This window comes from Tympanuchus pallidicinctus, unplaced genomic scaffold (assembly GCF_026119805.1).
Source record: "Tympanuchus pallidicinctus isolate F22 unplaced genomic scaffold, pur_lepc_1.0 scaffold1, whole genome shotgun sequence".
Classification (NCBI taxonomy): Eukaryota; Metazoa; Chordata; class Aves; order Galliformes; family Phasianidae; genus Tympanuchus; species Tympanuchus pallidicinctus.
Genome location: NW_026294618.1, coordinates 84,654,863 through 84,667,751, shown reverse-complemented (window position 1 = coordinate 84,667,751; position 12,889 = coordinate 84,654,863). Strand labels below are relative to the sequence as shown.

Sequence of the window (12,889 nt, the reverse complement as noted above, 5' to 3'; positions counted from 1 at the left end):
GCTTAACCGAAACTGCTCAAAAGCCTAATTAGAAATCTTCCTCTTAAACCCAGCTTTGCTAGGACAACTGCTCATTCTCCTGTCAACTGAATATCCTACTCATCCTCCCAGAGCAACATATGAATGCCAATTTATTGGGGGTTGAGCCCTGCAAGGTCAGAAAATCAATGATGGCTTATACCCACCCCTCCTCTCTCCATACTACGTAAGCACAGGATCTAACCTTGACAGTGTTACAGCAAGATAAATCTGGAAATGTCTCAGTAAACCATGGCAATTAAATGATATAATTGCATTGGGCCACCACGCAATTATACATACATATAGACGTTATATACTACATTGAGCAATTCAAAGCAGGGATTACTATATACAGATTAACATCTTGATGAACAAGGCCCTTGCCTTCAGGTTGCCTCTTTGATCCTAAGTGGTTACCTCACAGCCATCTTCGTTACTGCCTTCTAAAGAAAACTAAAGGACAAGGAAATAATTTTATTCTAGTTCATCTGCTCCTGTTGAAAGGAAAATCACAAGGGAAATCATCAAAGGGCAAATAGTGAGATATTTATCTTTCCCAGGTAAATCACAGGTATTCATTCCAGCTGATGCAAGTGACCAAAAATATTCATAGTATTCACAGAACAAGGACAAAAGATCTTTATGAGGAAATACATTCAGAAATATCACATTGAGCTATCTCATAAATACACGGTTCCTCCACTCCTAGGATCCCCGCTATTATTCCCTGGCACCCATTAAAAATGTCAATGCTTTTGCATGTCTGCGCACCCAAATACAATTTGCTGTCTGAAATAGATAGGCATTTTATTATATTTTCCTGCCAAATTCAATGGCAAAGAAATGTAGAAAACATTTCTCTTCCACACCACTCCTCTTTAGGAGCACAGTCGCTAATGATGGTCAAAAGAGCATAGATCTAATGACATGGGTGTCTCAAATGCTTCAGGCTTTTCTTTTAAAGGTTTTGATGGGTTTTTCTCCCCACATCCTCTGAAAAATTTTAAACAGCCACAAAAGTTAACTAAGTGCAATCACTGTTGAAGAGTTATTTTGCTGGGGCAGAGACTTGCTAAATGTAGCAGTCATAATGCAAAAATAAAATCCAAAGATGTAGCTGGAGGATTATCAAAGTTTAATGTATTACTAATCAGAAATCATGGTGAAACTCTACTAAGAAATTTAAAAAAATAAACAAGCATTCTTCAGTATAGTGACACAGGCGTAAAGATTGAGCTTATTAATGATGTAACCAAGTATAGTTTTAATTGTTTATCCAAGAAGCATTTCAGATTCAAACACGGCAGAAAAAAGCATTTTAAATCAGTAAATACAGTGCAATTAGAAACTCTTACTGCAGGTTTCTTAGCACTGTTTTTTAGGTTATTTATTCCTAAGAACCCCATCAAAAAGTAAGTAGCGAGAGATACATCACATCAGCAGCCAAGAATAAGCAGACATAACAAATATCCATTCAAAATAAAAATCAGGAGATCTGTTGATAGAAACAGCTTTATCTTGTTTCACTCACTAAATAAAGGAACAAGATTTAGAATGGAACTTTAACATACTACTCTGAAGCTTTCACAGATATAGCAAGACTTCTTTCCAAAGTACTAATTATGCTTATTTCCCCCACAATAGTCCTTCCCCTTTATGAAGCACTCCAACCCCACAACAGTGGCATACAGAAAAGCCAAAACATCTGTTCAGTCTCTCAGTATAAACATCACAGAAGTTAAAGTTACACTATATAAAATCTTGGAAAGTTATCTTAGAAATAGATTACATATAGGATATGTCTGCCTCTATATAGCTAAGTATATATTAAATGTGTATGTACGGATATGGAGCTAAATAGTAATCATTACAACGAGCTACCAACAATCATTTTGCAGGACTGAAAAAACAACCAAGAAATTCAGCAATACAAGACTTGTTTTACAAAGCTAGTCAAGCTCATTAGTTTATATCTACCCTTCATTTGGCAGCAATTGAGTTTTTGCAGATGAAGATCTATGAACAAGTGACACCACAGCTTGCATGATTTGAAATTCTTTCCACTTCCCCAAAATAAGGATTAATAAGCAATGGAAGTACAACCAATCATCAGAGTTTTTCCTTTAAGAATTAAAGCTTAAAACTGAAAAGAAGCTTAAAAAGGCATTTTATTACAAAACAAACACAAAGATTCTAGAAAGAACTTGATCATATGAAAAACCACCAGAGACCTACCTTACCTTATAATAAAGGGAACAAATGGTGCCATGCTGAGTGCTGAGTAAGTGCCATCCATTGGAGACGGATACAGCTTTCCCAGGATTAAAAGCAAAAGGAACAGACTTGGATGGATTTTCAGTTCTTCATCTTCACTGAATAAAAAAGCAGGAAGAAGCATTTGGTGAGAATATTATCTTTCATGCCGGTCTTGAGACTCTTCCACAAGCACAGTACTCTTTTGCATTTCAGGAAGGTACATTATGCTGGTCATGGCAAAACCTACTGGGATCTAACATGGCATCCAGTTCTACAGCAACTGGGAATCCCTCTATGAAGGCAACTTAAGGCTGTACCACCTTTTCTTTCCTATTTTATCTCAGTTTCTTCTATCCTTAACAGCTCCTGCTTTTAACTAACATTAAGATTCAGAACAGGTAATGTTTCTCATATAACTGAACAATTGAGAAAGCTGAGTTACAAAAAGATGCTTTAAAAAAAAAAAAAAAAGTCTTCCAGTCTAGAAGGAAAAAAAAAAAATAATGTATATTTGGTAAATAGCAGGCTAGATTTAAGGAAAGTTATTGTCATTAACACCAAGCACTTTTCGTACTGTAAAATCAACCAGAAATCCAAGGCAAAGTCAACAATTTCTTATTTAGTCAATGAGTTAGAAAAATAAAATTCCTTAAATTGCATTGAAAACAAAACCAAAAAACACAAACATTCAAGGACAGTATTTCAAGTAACTTCCCAAAATTTTCTAGTGATTATACTGGCACCTTTCAAAATGTCAAGTAAAACAGTGCTGCATGGAATACACGCATCGTTTTTGCTCAGAACAGAGACTGATTGGCAAAACTCCTCTTTCAACTTCATTGCAAGCCATTAAACAGACAGCTGAAACTCTCCTCTAAATCAGCTGCTGAACTTCTACAGTTTATACCATAACATTTTAAGGAAAAACAAAGCCTGCGCTGGTTTACTTTAAAAGTTCATGAACCTGGGGGAAACAGCATCAGCATCATCCCGAAGTATATCTATCATCTGGTTAGATTAAATTGGAGCTCTCAGACACCATTTGTGGACTCTGTAAAAAGAGATGGGGGACCTTCCACAAAGACAGTGTCACAGGCTGGAAAATGGTAATTCAGGGTTACACGAGGCCTAAGAGCTTCTATCCTTTAAACGTTAGAAAATCTTGTTAAAATGAGACACGGTAAAACAACAAATTTCTGTCCTGCCTTGAAAAATATATTTCCTTTTAATGCCTGATCTTAGGAATGCAACAGCTCGCAGGGAGGAATAAAGCTGCTACTAATGACTCAGTAGCACTTCAGACTGCAGAACCTCACTGCAGTGTGCAAGTTACAGGAAAATAGGCTTAGAAAAACAGTAGTAGATCTACACAACCTCAATAAGCACTGATGAAAACAGCAGTGTTACAATATGCGTGAAAACTCACTTTAAACTGAACATTGCAGAAGTTTCATAAATACCATCTTACCTGTTCAAAGTATTGGCTACAAGCTCCAACTGCTTGAGAAGGAAAGGATAAAGGCTTGGAAATCTAGAGAAAAACTCTGCTCCTGTCATCCTGCAGAAGAGAACATAGAAGAAGAGTCACAATTAGTTGCACTCAAAATATCAGTTTACTTAGATTTCTGATGCTGCAGTGAATTCAGAGTCCAAATGACCATACATCCACAATGAACTCCTTTCAAACATGACACAGTTCTTTCATGAAAAATGACAATACAACATAATTTAGACAGTTCACATGCTTCTGTCTGCATGTATACATACTAACACTTTTTCCAGCTAAACTATTCAGATCTCTCTGGGGAGGGGAGAAGAAAAGCATCTTAAGTTCCAGCATCATTTTAACAACTGAGTTGAACAAAAGAAGACTACATTTCCTTTGGTGCAGTTCATGTACTGAACAGTTAATAAAGTACTTGTAATATACATTTACTTACAGATACTCATCTATTATTGATACTGAAAAGTATCTCAGAATGATAAGTCAAAGAAAATACAGCAACAGATGCATCTGATCTTACATCAGCTTTCTTAACAGAGCTGCCTCCAGCACTCGGCAGTAGTGACATTTCCAGGCCACATATTCACGTAGATAACAGTTACATCCAAAATAGAACAACATACCAATACCTATCAAACTCATTCCTAGTCAGAATTAATACATCAGTATAGTTCAGTATAGTTCAAGACACAACAGCAAAAAAAAAAAAAGAAAAAAGTAAAGTAGAAGCCTTCTGTGCCTGTTTTTTTAAATAGGTTTTTGAACTGATAAAGGATAACTTCATGGTTCGTAGGTTCATTTAGCACTTTCTAAGCAAGAACCACTCAAATGTTAGGTTTGGGAAGTTCTAATGAGATATATGGGCTATGCAAATAAAACAAAATTCCCTCAAAAACAAATAAATAAACGGCCAGATATTTACAACAAGAATGCCTTTGCTTGCTACATGATCAAGTCAGATTAAGTATACTTTAGCATGACTCCAACAGAAAGCTTTTGACAAGCAAACAAATCCAGATCTACAGAAATAACATGGTAAGATGGCAAGATTGAATGTCCATAAAAATAAGTGCACCAAAAAATTATGCAAGAGTAAATCAGCACACAACTATCAGCAAAGCTTCCCGCATTGAGCCAACAAAACATGCCTGCACCATAGGCCACAAAATAAACACAGCAAAAGCAAATTAGTAGATGGAAACTAACGTTCGAACAAAGAGGTATGTACAGGAAGCTTTCTCTAAGAATTACATGCAAGAGCAGTGCACTGAAAGGCTGCTAACATAAAGGCATGACCAACGATTCTGATCACTGGTTGTTCAAGCAGAAATAAACATATGTAATTTTTCTTAATCACACAACCTCAACACTTCTGCCAGTCATCAAATTCTAACATCCTGTAGTCGGATTTCAAAACTTCAGAGTTTTCCGAGTCATTTAACAGTTTTTCAAAACAACTTCAAGTTTTTTACAAGCACATTATGTAGGCAGCTGAAGACAAAAATGTCAGCACAAAACAAGAGCTAGGCACACACATCAAGTCAAACAGCACATGGCATACACATACACACCTTACACTCAGTAAGACATAACATTAAAAATTCTGTACTAAAAGGAAGTATCAATTTGAACCAAACTGAAAATCCTTAGCATCTTCACCTCTTGTATCACAGTGTCAGAAAAAAGCATAATAGGGATTAACCGTTCTGAAATGTATTGGCTACTGCTTAGAGGTTGAAAAGAGGACTACATGTAAGGAGCACCTCATGCAGCAATTATTCTTGAACACATCCACTTTCAATATCAAATTCAGTAGCCAAATTTGAATTTATATTACATAATGGAACTGAATATTCTCAGAAATATAGCCCTAAAATTATTTGTAAATAGTGTGATTTCATACATCTTTTTGATAGGGAAAGAGCAGTTATCAAATGGGATAACTCTCATAACCTCTGCCTTGGTTAACAGTTGCACAGGTTACATGATGGGAGGAGGCAGTCTAATCAAAACCATTAGTCACCAGATATCTGCAAAAAAAGATGCCTAAAGGCACTATGAGCAGACTGGGTGTCCAGTGATTGTTAGAAATGGCCTCCAGCTCAGAGGGAAAACAAGAAACACTGTATGTTAACAGAAACACTGTAAAATGAAAACGTGTTCTAAAAAATACAGAGCACTGATTTACATGTGAATCCACTTGGGGATGTCAAGGCAGGAAGACAAATAACTAGAGAAGAACCAGAAAGCAGTAATAAGAATGAGTAAAACACAGAGGTATTTAGCTGTCTCATTTTTGATTACGGATCATGCCTGTTGTTCCTGGCAGTGTGTATGCATTAGGCACACACAAGCAGTTGTGTACAGCAACTGAGACTGGAACCACAATAAAAAGGGCAACGACTCAGATTTCTCAAAAATGACCAGAAACTTGAGCCACCTATTTTCTATTTCATGAAAAAAATACGCTGCTTTGAAAAATGAACTCCAACACTTCATAAAGACACACATATGAGTTATGTTTCATAAATAGTAAGTTATCCATGTCCTTAAAGGAAGGATACACCCATTTATAAAGGAATATACCAACAAAACAGGGGCTGGAAAACTGACACAAAATAACAGTTATCAGTTCTCATGGAACAAACTTTGGTCTCCTTTTCTAAATTATATATGACAAAGAACTATAGATTTAAACTAAAAATATAGATAACTATTCATTGTTTCCATTAGTTACAAACAGTTCAAATAGATTTTTGGCAACGTGGCTATCATAATTAAATCCTTAAAATCAACATCTTGCAGATCACAGGATTTGACAGCTACCCACCCTAAAACTAGAGAAGGAATTGGAAAGAACCTTAAGACACTAATATTTTTCTCATTTCCAGCTGAAATCATTTCATATTACATCAGAGTTCATCTTTCTCAGTACCACAGGCTCTCTAACAGTAGTCTGTTCTGTTTCCTGCTAGTACTTCCCAAAAGTAGTACAATTTCACAATTTAAAATTTCAAATGGGATTACAGATATCTAAGCAATACATTGGTGAAAGGTTACTTACTGAAATAGGAAGCAGTGTAATGAAAGAGAAAGATTATCAGTGGGCTGATGATGCTTACAATAAATCCCCTCACCTCAACGTAAAATGTCATCTAAGTATATGGTTAAAGTATATGGCTAATGTAAAAAAAAATAAAATTGAGAGTAAATCATGGAAGGACTTGCATTCTAAAATGATTTGTAAAAATCATTTGTAAAACCACATATGCAAAATATTTCAACAGATGAGTAGGAAATGAGATGTAATTAATCTCAGATACTCCTGTTAACAATATTAACACTTGTTTATACATGAATAACTCTGCAGAGAAGGCAGATGACAATTCGAAGTATAAGACCTTCACAACATGCTCAATTTTGATTGCTAGAGAAGCAGGCACAATTTGTACTATTTGTACTTTTCAGAAAAACAAGACTGATGGAGAGAGTTTATGCAGAAAGGGAAATGCACGTGAGTTTCTTTCCTATTTTCTCTCAAGTTTCCCACCTGAAGAGATGTGCCTCAAAAACAGTTTTGAAGCACCTTCTCTAACAGACTGCAGAAAATCAAGTTGCACTTTTAATACCCCTACATAGCCCTGAGCCAAACAGAGTCTTTCCCACCTTTCTCTCCTCCAGAGTCTATTCAGGAGGAAAAGGTCAGGACGACAGTATTTCAGAGAATACAGAGTTCAAATAAATTGGTAAAAGAGTACTCTGAAAGCAAGGACAGGATGTGACAAAGGACAGAATGTAATTAACACAGCAGCATTTGGAAAATAACAGTGAACCAGATGAATTATCAAGAATCGACTAGTTGTAGTAGTAAAATTTAAAACAAGATACAAATGAAAGCAGACTGCAAATCTATAAGAACTTTCCCTTGAAGTTCATTTTAAACATGAACAAGAGTATAATTTACAGCATTTAATTACACTTCTTAGGAAAAATGCATAAAGTTTTTCATTTCCCTAAAATAACTTTTAATAGAAGCCTTTATTATATTCTTGACTGTCATTTAACTCTTCTATTCAATCACTACCTGATTTTTTTCTCTTTCATTGCTTTTCACGGTAGAATCTTAGGTGGGTTGGAGTAAGGTAAAGACACACAGGCAAGTTTTTATTTCCTCTGTTTTGCTTACAAAGATATTCAGTGTCACCTAAATTCTAGAATTAAATTCATAAATCCTACTGAAAACTGTAACATCTCTGATCATTGTAAGTAGTTTGTTTGAATAGTGACTTGATGCCATATAATGCAAGTAGTAGTATCTGTGCTTATATACGTACTGTCTTTCCACTGAATTGTCCCATCTTTATGCATAAAGACTGACTTATTTAACTACTACAATTCTACGTTTTAAAAATCACATCTGAGAATAAAGTCACGGATGTTACAACGTTCTGTTCCAAGCCGTGTTGCACACTTAAGAGAATACTCCAGATTAAAATTCTGCTTTGACACCGGGGCATATGTATCATTTTACTGTGACATGTGTCAGAGATTACCTGCTCCTGTTCTTTCAATTATTTTTCTGAAGAACTAAAGGCTTTATAACCTTGTATCCCACTTTTAGCAACTGACATGGTGAAGAACATTTGCAGTAAATCTGTTTGTATTTCATTTTAGGACAGATGAGATTTAGAGACTACAGTTCTTCTGACAAAATCAAGAGTCTTCAGAGTTCATCTTGAATAAAAATGTTGCTAATGTCTCAGGTCAGCTGATAAATGTACTAACAGGTCTGAGACAGATGAAAAAACGTGATTATATTTACCTCCTTACTTGACAGCTTACTGAAAAGGTAGTAACACAAAAGTTAAAGGACAAGCAGAATCCTGATTACGTTGGTGTGGTTTCTTGGGTTTGTTCTTCTGTACCTGTTAGTATAATAGGCTTGTGAGTAGGTTTTTGTTTGTTTGTTTGTTTGTTTTTAAGACAAGGTCATATCAAAGAAGTAGGGGTTTGTTTTTTTTTGGTACAAAATATTACTCTGGAACTGGGTTCTGGAAGCCACTGCACAAAACATCATGGAGAAATGTTTTGGTACTTATATAGGAAATAATGAAAATCTGTTTCCCTTGTAAAATAGACTTCTAGCTGTGTTTTTGAAAAGGGAAGCTAAAACTAAGCCAGTTTGAACAAAATAGAAAGCAGAATGTTAATTCTTTTCACAGGGTTAGATGAAAGTTAGTTACTTTTTTGTTTTAGTCAGTCTTTAACTCTTCTCAGTTTACCTCTCAGCAAATAATCTTTTCATGGTTACCACTACTCTTTCTAATTGTTACTCATGATATGCCTATCCCTTTTTTGAAGCTTCTTCATTCTTGAACTGTTACCTTGTATTGGTGTTTGCAATGCTGTCAACCCTTTTCAGTTGATGCTGTTTTTTCTCCTCTACATTCTGGATCTTGCTGATTTAATTGGTTAACAAACTGTGCTCTGCGACTCCCTTCTATAGCAATGCTACAATGTATACCATTGGGGCAAGCAGACAACTAATTCTTTCTCAGAAACAAACTTTTGTGACATCACAGCAGTAGGTTGCACACAGTGAAGCATTGTTTACAGTAAATGCTCAGTATTTACATGGAAAATGGTGGTGATCAATTTTATTTCCACTAGTATCAAAAATGAAGATGCTTTGGCTTAACTTTGCGAAGTGCAAGGTTTTAAATAATTAATTATGATTGGGGTACAAAAAACTTCTGGAATTTAACTGGGAATTCTCCAACTTATTTAGCCACTTGTGAAAATCTCAAAGTTTATGGTCATGTTCTAGCATGTAATATTTTTGCAGAGGCAGTTGTCAGACACATGCTTGAAAGCTTATTTCCAATTTTATTTCTATAGTTGGCAATTAGCATGTGTTTACGTAGTCTGCTGAAATTCTACTGACTTTAGCAGATGTTTTGTTGAATTGGGGTTGACTTGAAGCATTTCACTGCATGATCATGCTGCTGCTGCATCATGATCATGCTGCTGCTGCATCATGATCATGCTGCTGCTGCATCATGATCATGCTGCTGCTGCATCATGATCATGCTGCTGCTGCATCATGATCATGCTGCTGCTGCATCATGATCATGCTGCTGCTGCATCATGATCATGCTGCTGCTGCATCATGATCATGCTGCTGCTGCATCATGATCATGCTGCTGCTGCATCATGATCATGCTGCTGCTGCATCATGATCATGCTGCTGCTGCATCATGATCATGCTGCTGCTGCATCATGATCATGCTGCTGCTGCATCATGATCATGCTGCTGCTGCATCATGATCATGCTGCTGCTGCATCATGATCATGCTGCTGCTGCATCATGATCATGCTGCTGCTGCATCATGATCATGCTGCTGCTGCATCATGATCATGCTGCTGCTGCATCATGATCATGCTGCTGCTGCATCATGATCATGCTGCTGCTGCATCATGATCATGCTGCTGCTGCATCATGATCATGCTGCTGCTGCATCATGATCATGCTGCTGCTGCATCATGATCATGCTGCTGCTGCATCATGATCATGCTGCTGCTGCATCATGATCATGCTGCTGCTGCATCATGATCATGCTGCTGCTGCATCATGATCATGCTGCTGCTGCATCATGATCATGCTGCTGCTGCATCATGATCATGCTGCTGCTGCATCATGATCATGCTGCTGCTGCATCATGATCATGCTGCTGCTGCATCATGATCATGCTGCTGCTGCATCATGATCATGCTGCTGCTGCATCATGATCATGCTGCTGCTGCATCATGATCATGCTGCTGCTGCATCATGATCATGCTGCTGCTGCATCATGATCATGCTGCTGCTGCATCATGATCATGCTGCTGCTGCATCATGATCATGCTGCTGCTGCATCATGATCATGCTGCTGCTGCATCATGATCATGCTGCTGCTGCATCATGATCATGCTGCTGCTGCATCATGATCATGCTGCTGCTGCATCATGATCATGCTGCTGCTGCATCATGATCATGCTGCTGCTGCATCATGATCATGCTGCTGCTGCATCATGATCATGCTGCTGCTGCATCATGATCATGCTGCTGCTGCATCATGATCATGCTGCTGCTGCATCATGATCATGCTGCTGCTGCATCATGATCATGCTGCTGCTGCATCATGATCATGCTGCTGCTGCATCATGATCATGCTGCTGCTGCATCATGATCATGCTGCTGCTGCATCATGATCATGCTGCTGCTGCATCATGATCATGCTGCTGCTGCATCATGATCATGCTGCTGCTGCATCATGATCATGCTGCTGCTGCATCATGATCATGCTGCTGCTGCATCATGATCATGCTGCTGCTGCATCATGATCATGCTGCTGCTGCATCATGATCATGCTGCTGCTGCATCATGATCATGCTGCTGCTGCATCATGATCATGCTGCTGCTGCATCATGATCATGCTGCTGCTGCATCATGATCATGCTGCTGCTGCATCATGATCATGCTGCTGCTGCATCATGATCATGCTGCTGCTGCATCATGATCATGCTGCTGCTGCATCATGATCATGCTGCTGCTGCATCATGATCATGCTGCTGCTGCATCATGATCATGCTGCTGCTGCATCATGATCATGCTGCTGCTGCATCATGATCATGCTGCTGCTGCATCATGATCATGCTGCTGCTGCATCATGATCATGCTGCTGCTGCATCATGATCATGCTGCTGCTGCATCATGATCATGCTGCTGCTGCATCATGATCATGCTGCTGCTGCATCATGATCATGCTGCTGCTGCATCATGATCATGCTGCTGCTGCATCATGATCATGCTGCTGCTGCATCATGATCATGCTGCTGCTGCATCATGATCATGCTGCTGCTGCATCATGATCATGCTGCTGCTGCATCATGATCATGCTGCTGCTGCATCATGATCATGCTGCTGCTGCATCATGATCATGCTGCTGCTGCATCATGATCATGCTGCTGCTGCATCATGATCATGCTGCTGCTGCATCATGATCATGCTGCTGCTGCATCATGATCATGCTGCTGCTGCATCATGATCATGCTGCTGCTGCATCATGATCATGCTGCTGCTGCATCATGATCATGCTGCTGCTGCATCATGATCATGCTGCTGCTGCATCATGATCATGCTGCTGCTGCATCATGATCATGCTGCTGCTGCATCATGATCATGCTGCTGCTGCATCATGATCATGCTGCTGCTGCATCATGATCATGCTGCTGCTGCATCATGATCATGCTGCTGCTGCATCATGATCATGCTGCTGCTGCATCATGATCATGCTGCTGCTGCATCATGATCATGCTGCTGCTGCATCATGATCATGCTGCTGCTGCATCATGATCATGCTGCTGCTGCATCATGATCATGCTGCTGCTGCATCATGATCATGCTGCTGCTGCATCATGATCATGCTGCTGCTGCATCATGATCATGCTGCTGCTGCATCATGATCATGCTGCTGCTGCATCATGATCATGCTGCTGCTGCATCATGATCATGCTGCTGCTGCATCATGATCATGCTGCTGCTGCATCATGATCATGCTGCTGCTGCATCATGATCATGCTGCTGCTGCATCATGATCATGCTGCTGCTGCATCATGATCATGCTGCTGCTGCATCATGATCATGCTGCTGCTGCATCATGATCATGCTGCTGCTGCATCATGATCATGCTGCTGCTGCATCATGATCATGCTGCTGCTGCATCATGATCATGCTGCTGCTGCATCATGATCATGCTGCTGCTGCATCATGATCATGCTGCTGCTGCATCATGATCATGCTGCTGCTGCATCATGATCATGCTGCTGCTGCATCATGATCATGCTGCTGCTGCATCATGATCATGCTGCTGCTGCATCATGATCATGCTGCTGCTGCATCATGATCATGCTGCTGCTGCATCATGATCATGCTGCTGCTGCATCATGATCATGCTGCTGCTGCATCATGATCATGCTGCTGCTGCATCATGATCATGCTGCTGCTGCATCATGATCATGCTGCTGCTGCATCATGATCATGCTGCTGCTGCATCATGATCATGCTGC

The 12,889-nt window shown here is 39.0% G+C and overlaps 1 protein-coding gene across 6 annotated transcripts in view; it reads right to left on the bottom strand.

Annotated features, from left to right (window-relative positions):
• Positions 1–12,889, bottom strand: part of THADA (THADA armadillo repeat containing) — a 218,249-nt gene that overhangs the window by 95,334 nt on the left and 110,026 nt on the right. For all 6 annotated transcript variants that reach the window (XR_008210141.1, XM_052698123.1, XM_052698146.1 and 3 more), the window contains 2 exons: positions 3,746–3,835; positions 2,262–2,393 (listed from right to left, as the gene is read on the bottom strand). Coding sequence is in view for 5 of the 6 variants with exons in the window: in XM_052698123.1 (XP_052554083.1) it covers positions 2,262–2,393; positions 3,746–3,835 (222 nt within the window). In the remaining variant the exon portion in view is untranslated. The remainder of the gene's footprint in view (positions 1–2,261; positions 2,394–3,745; positions 3,836–12,889) is intronic.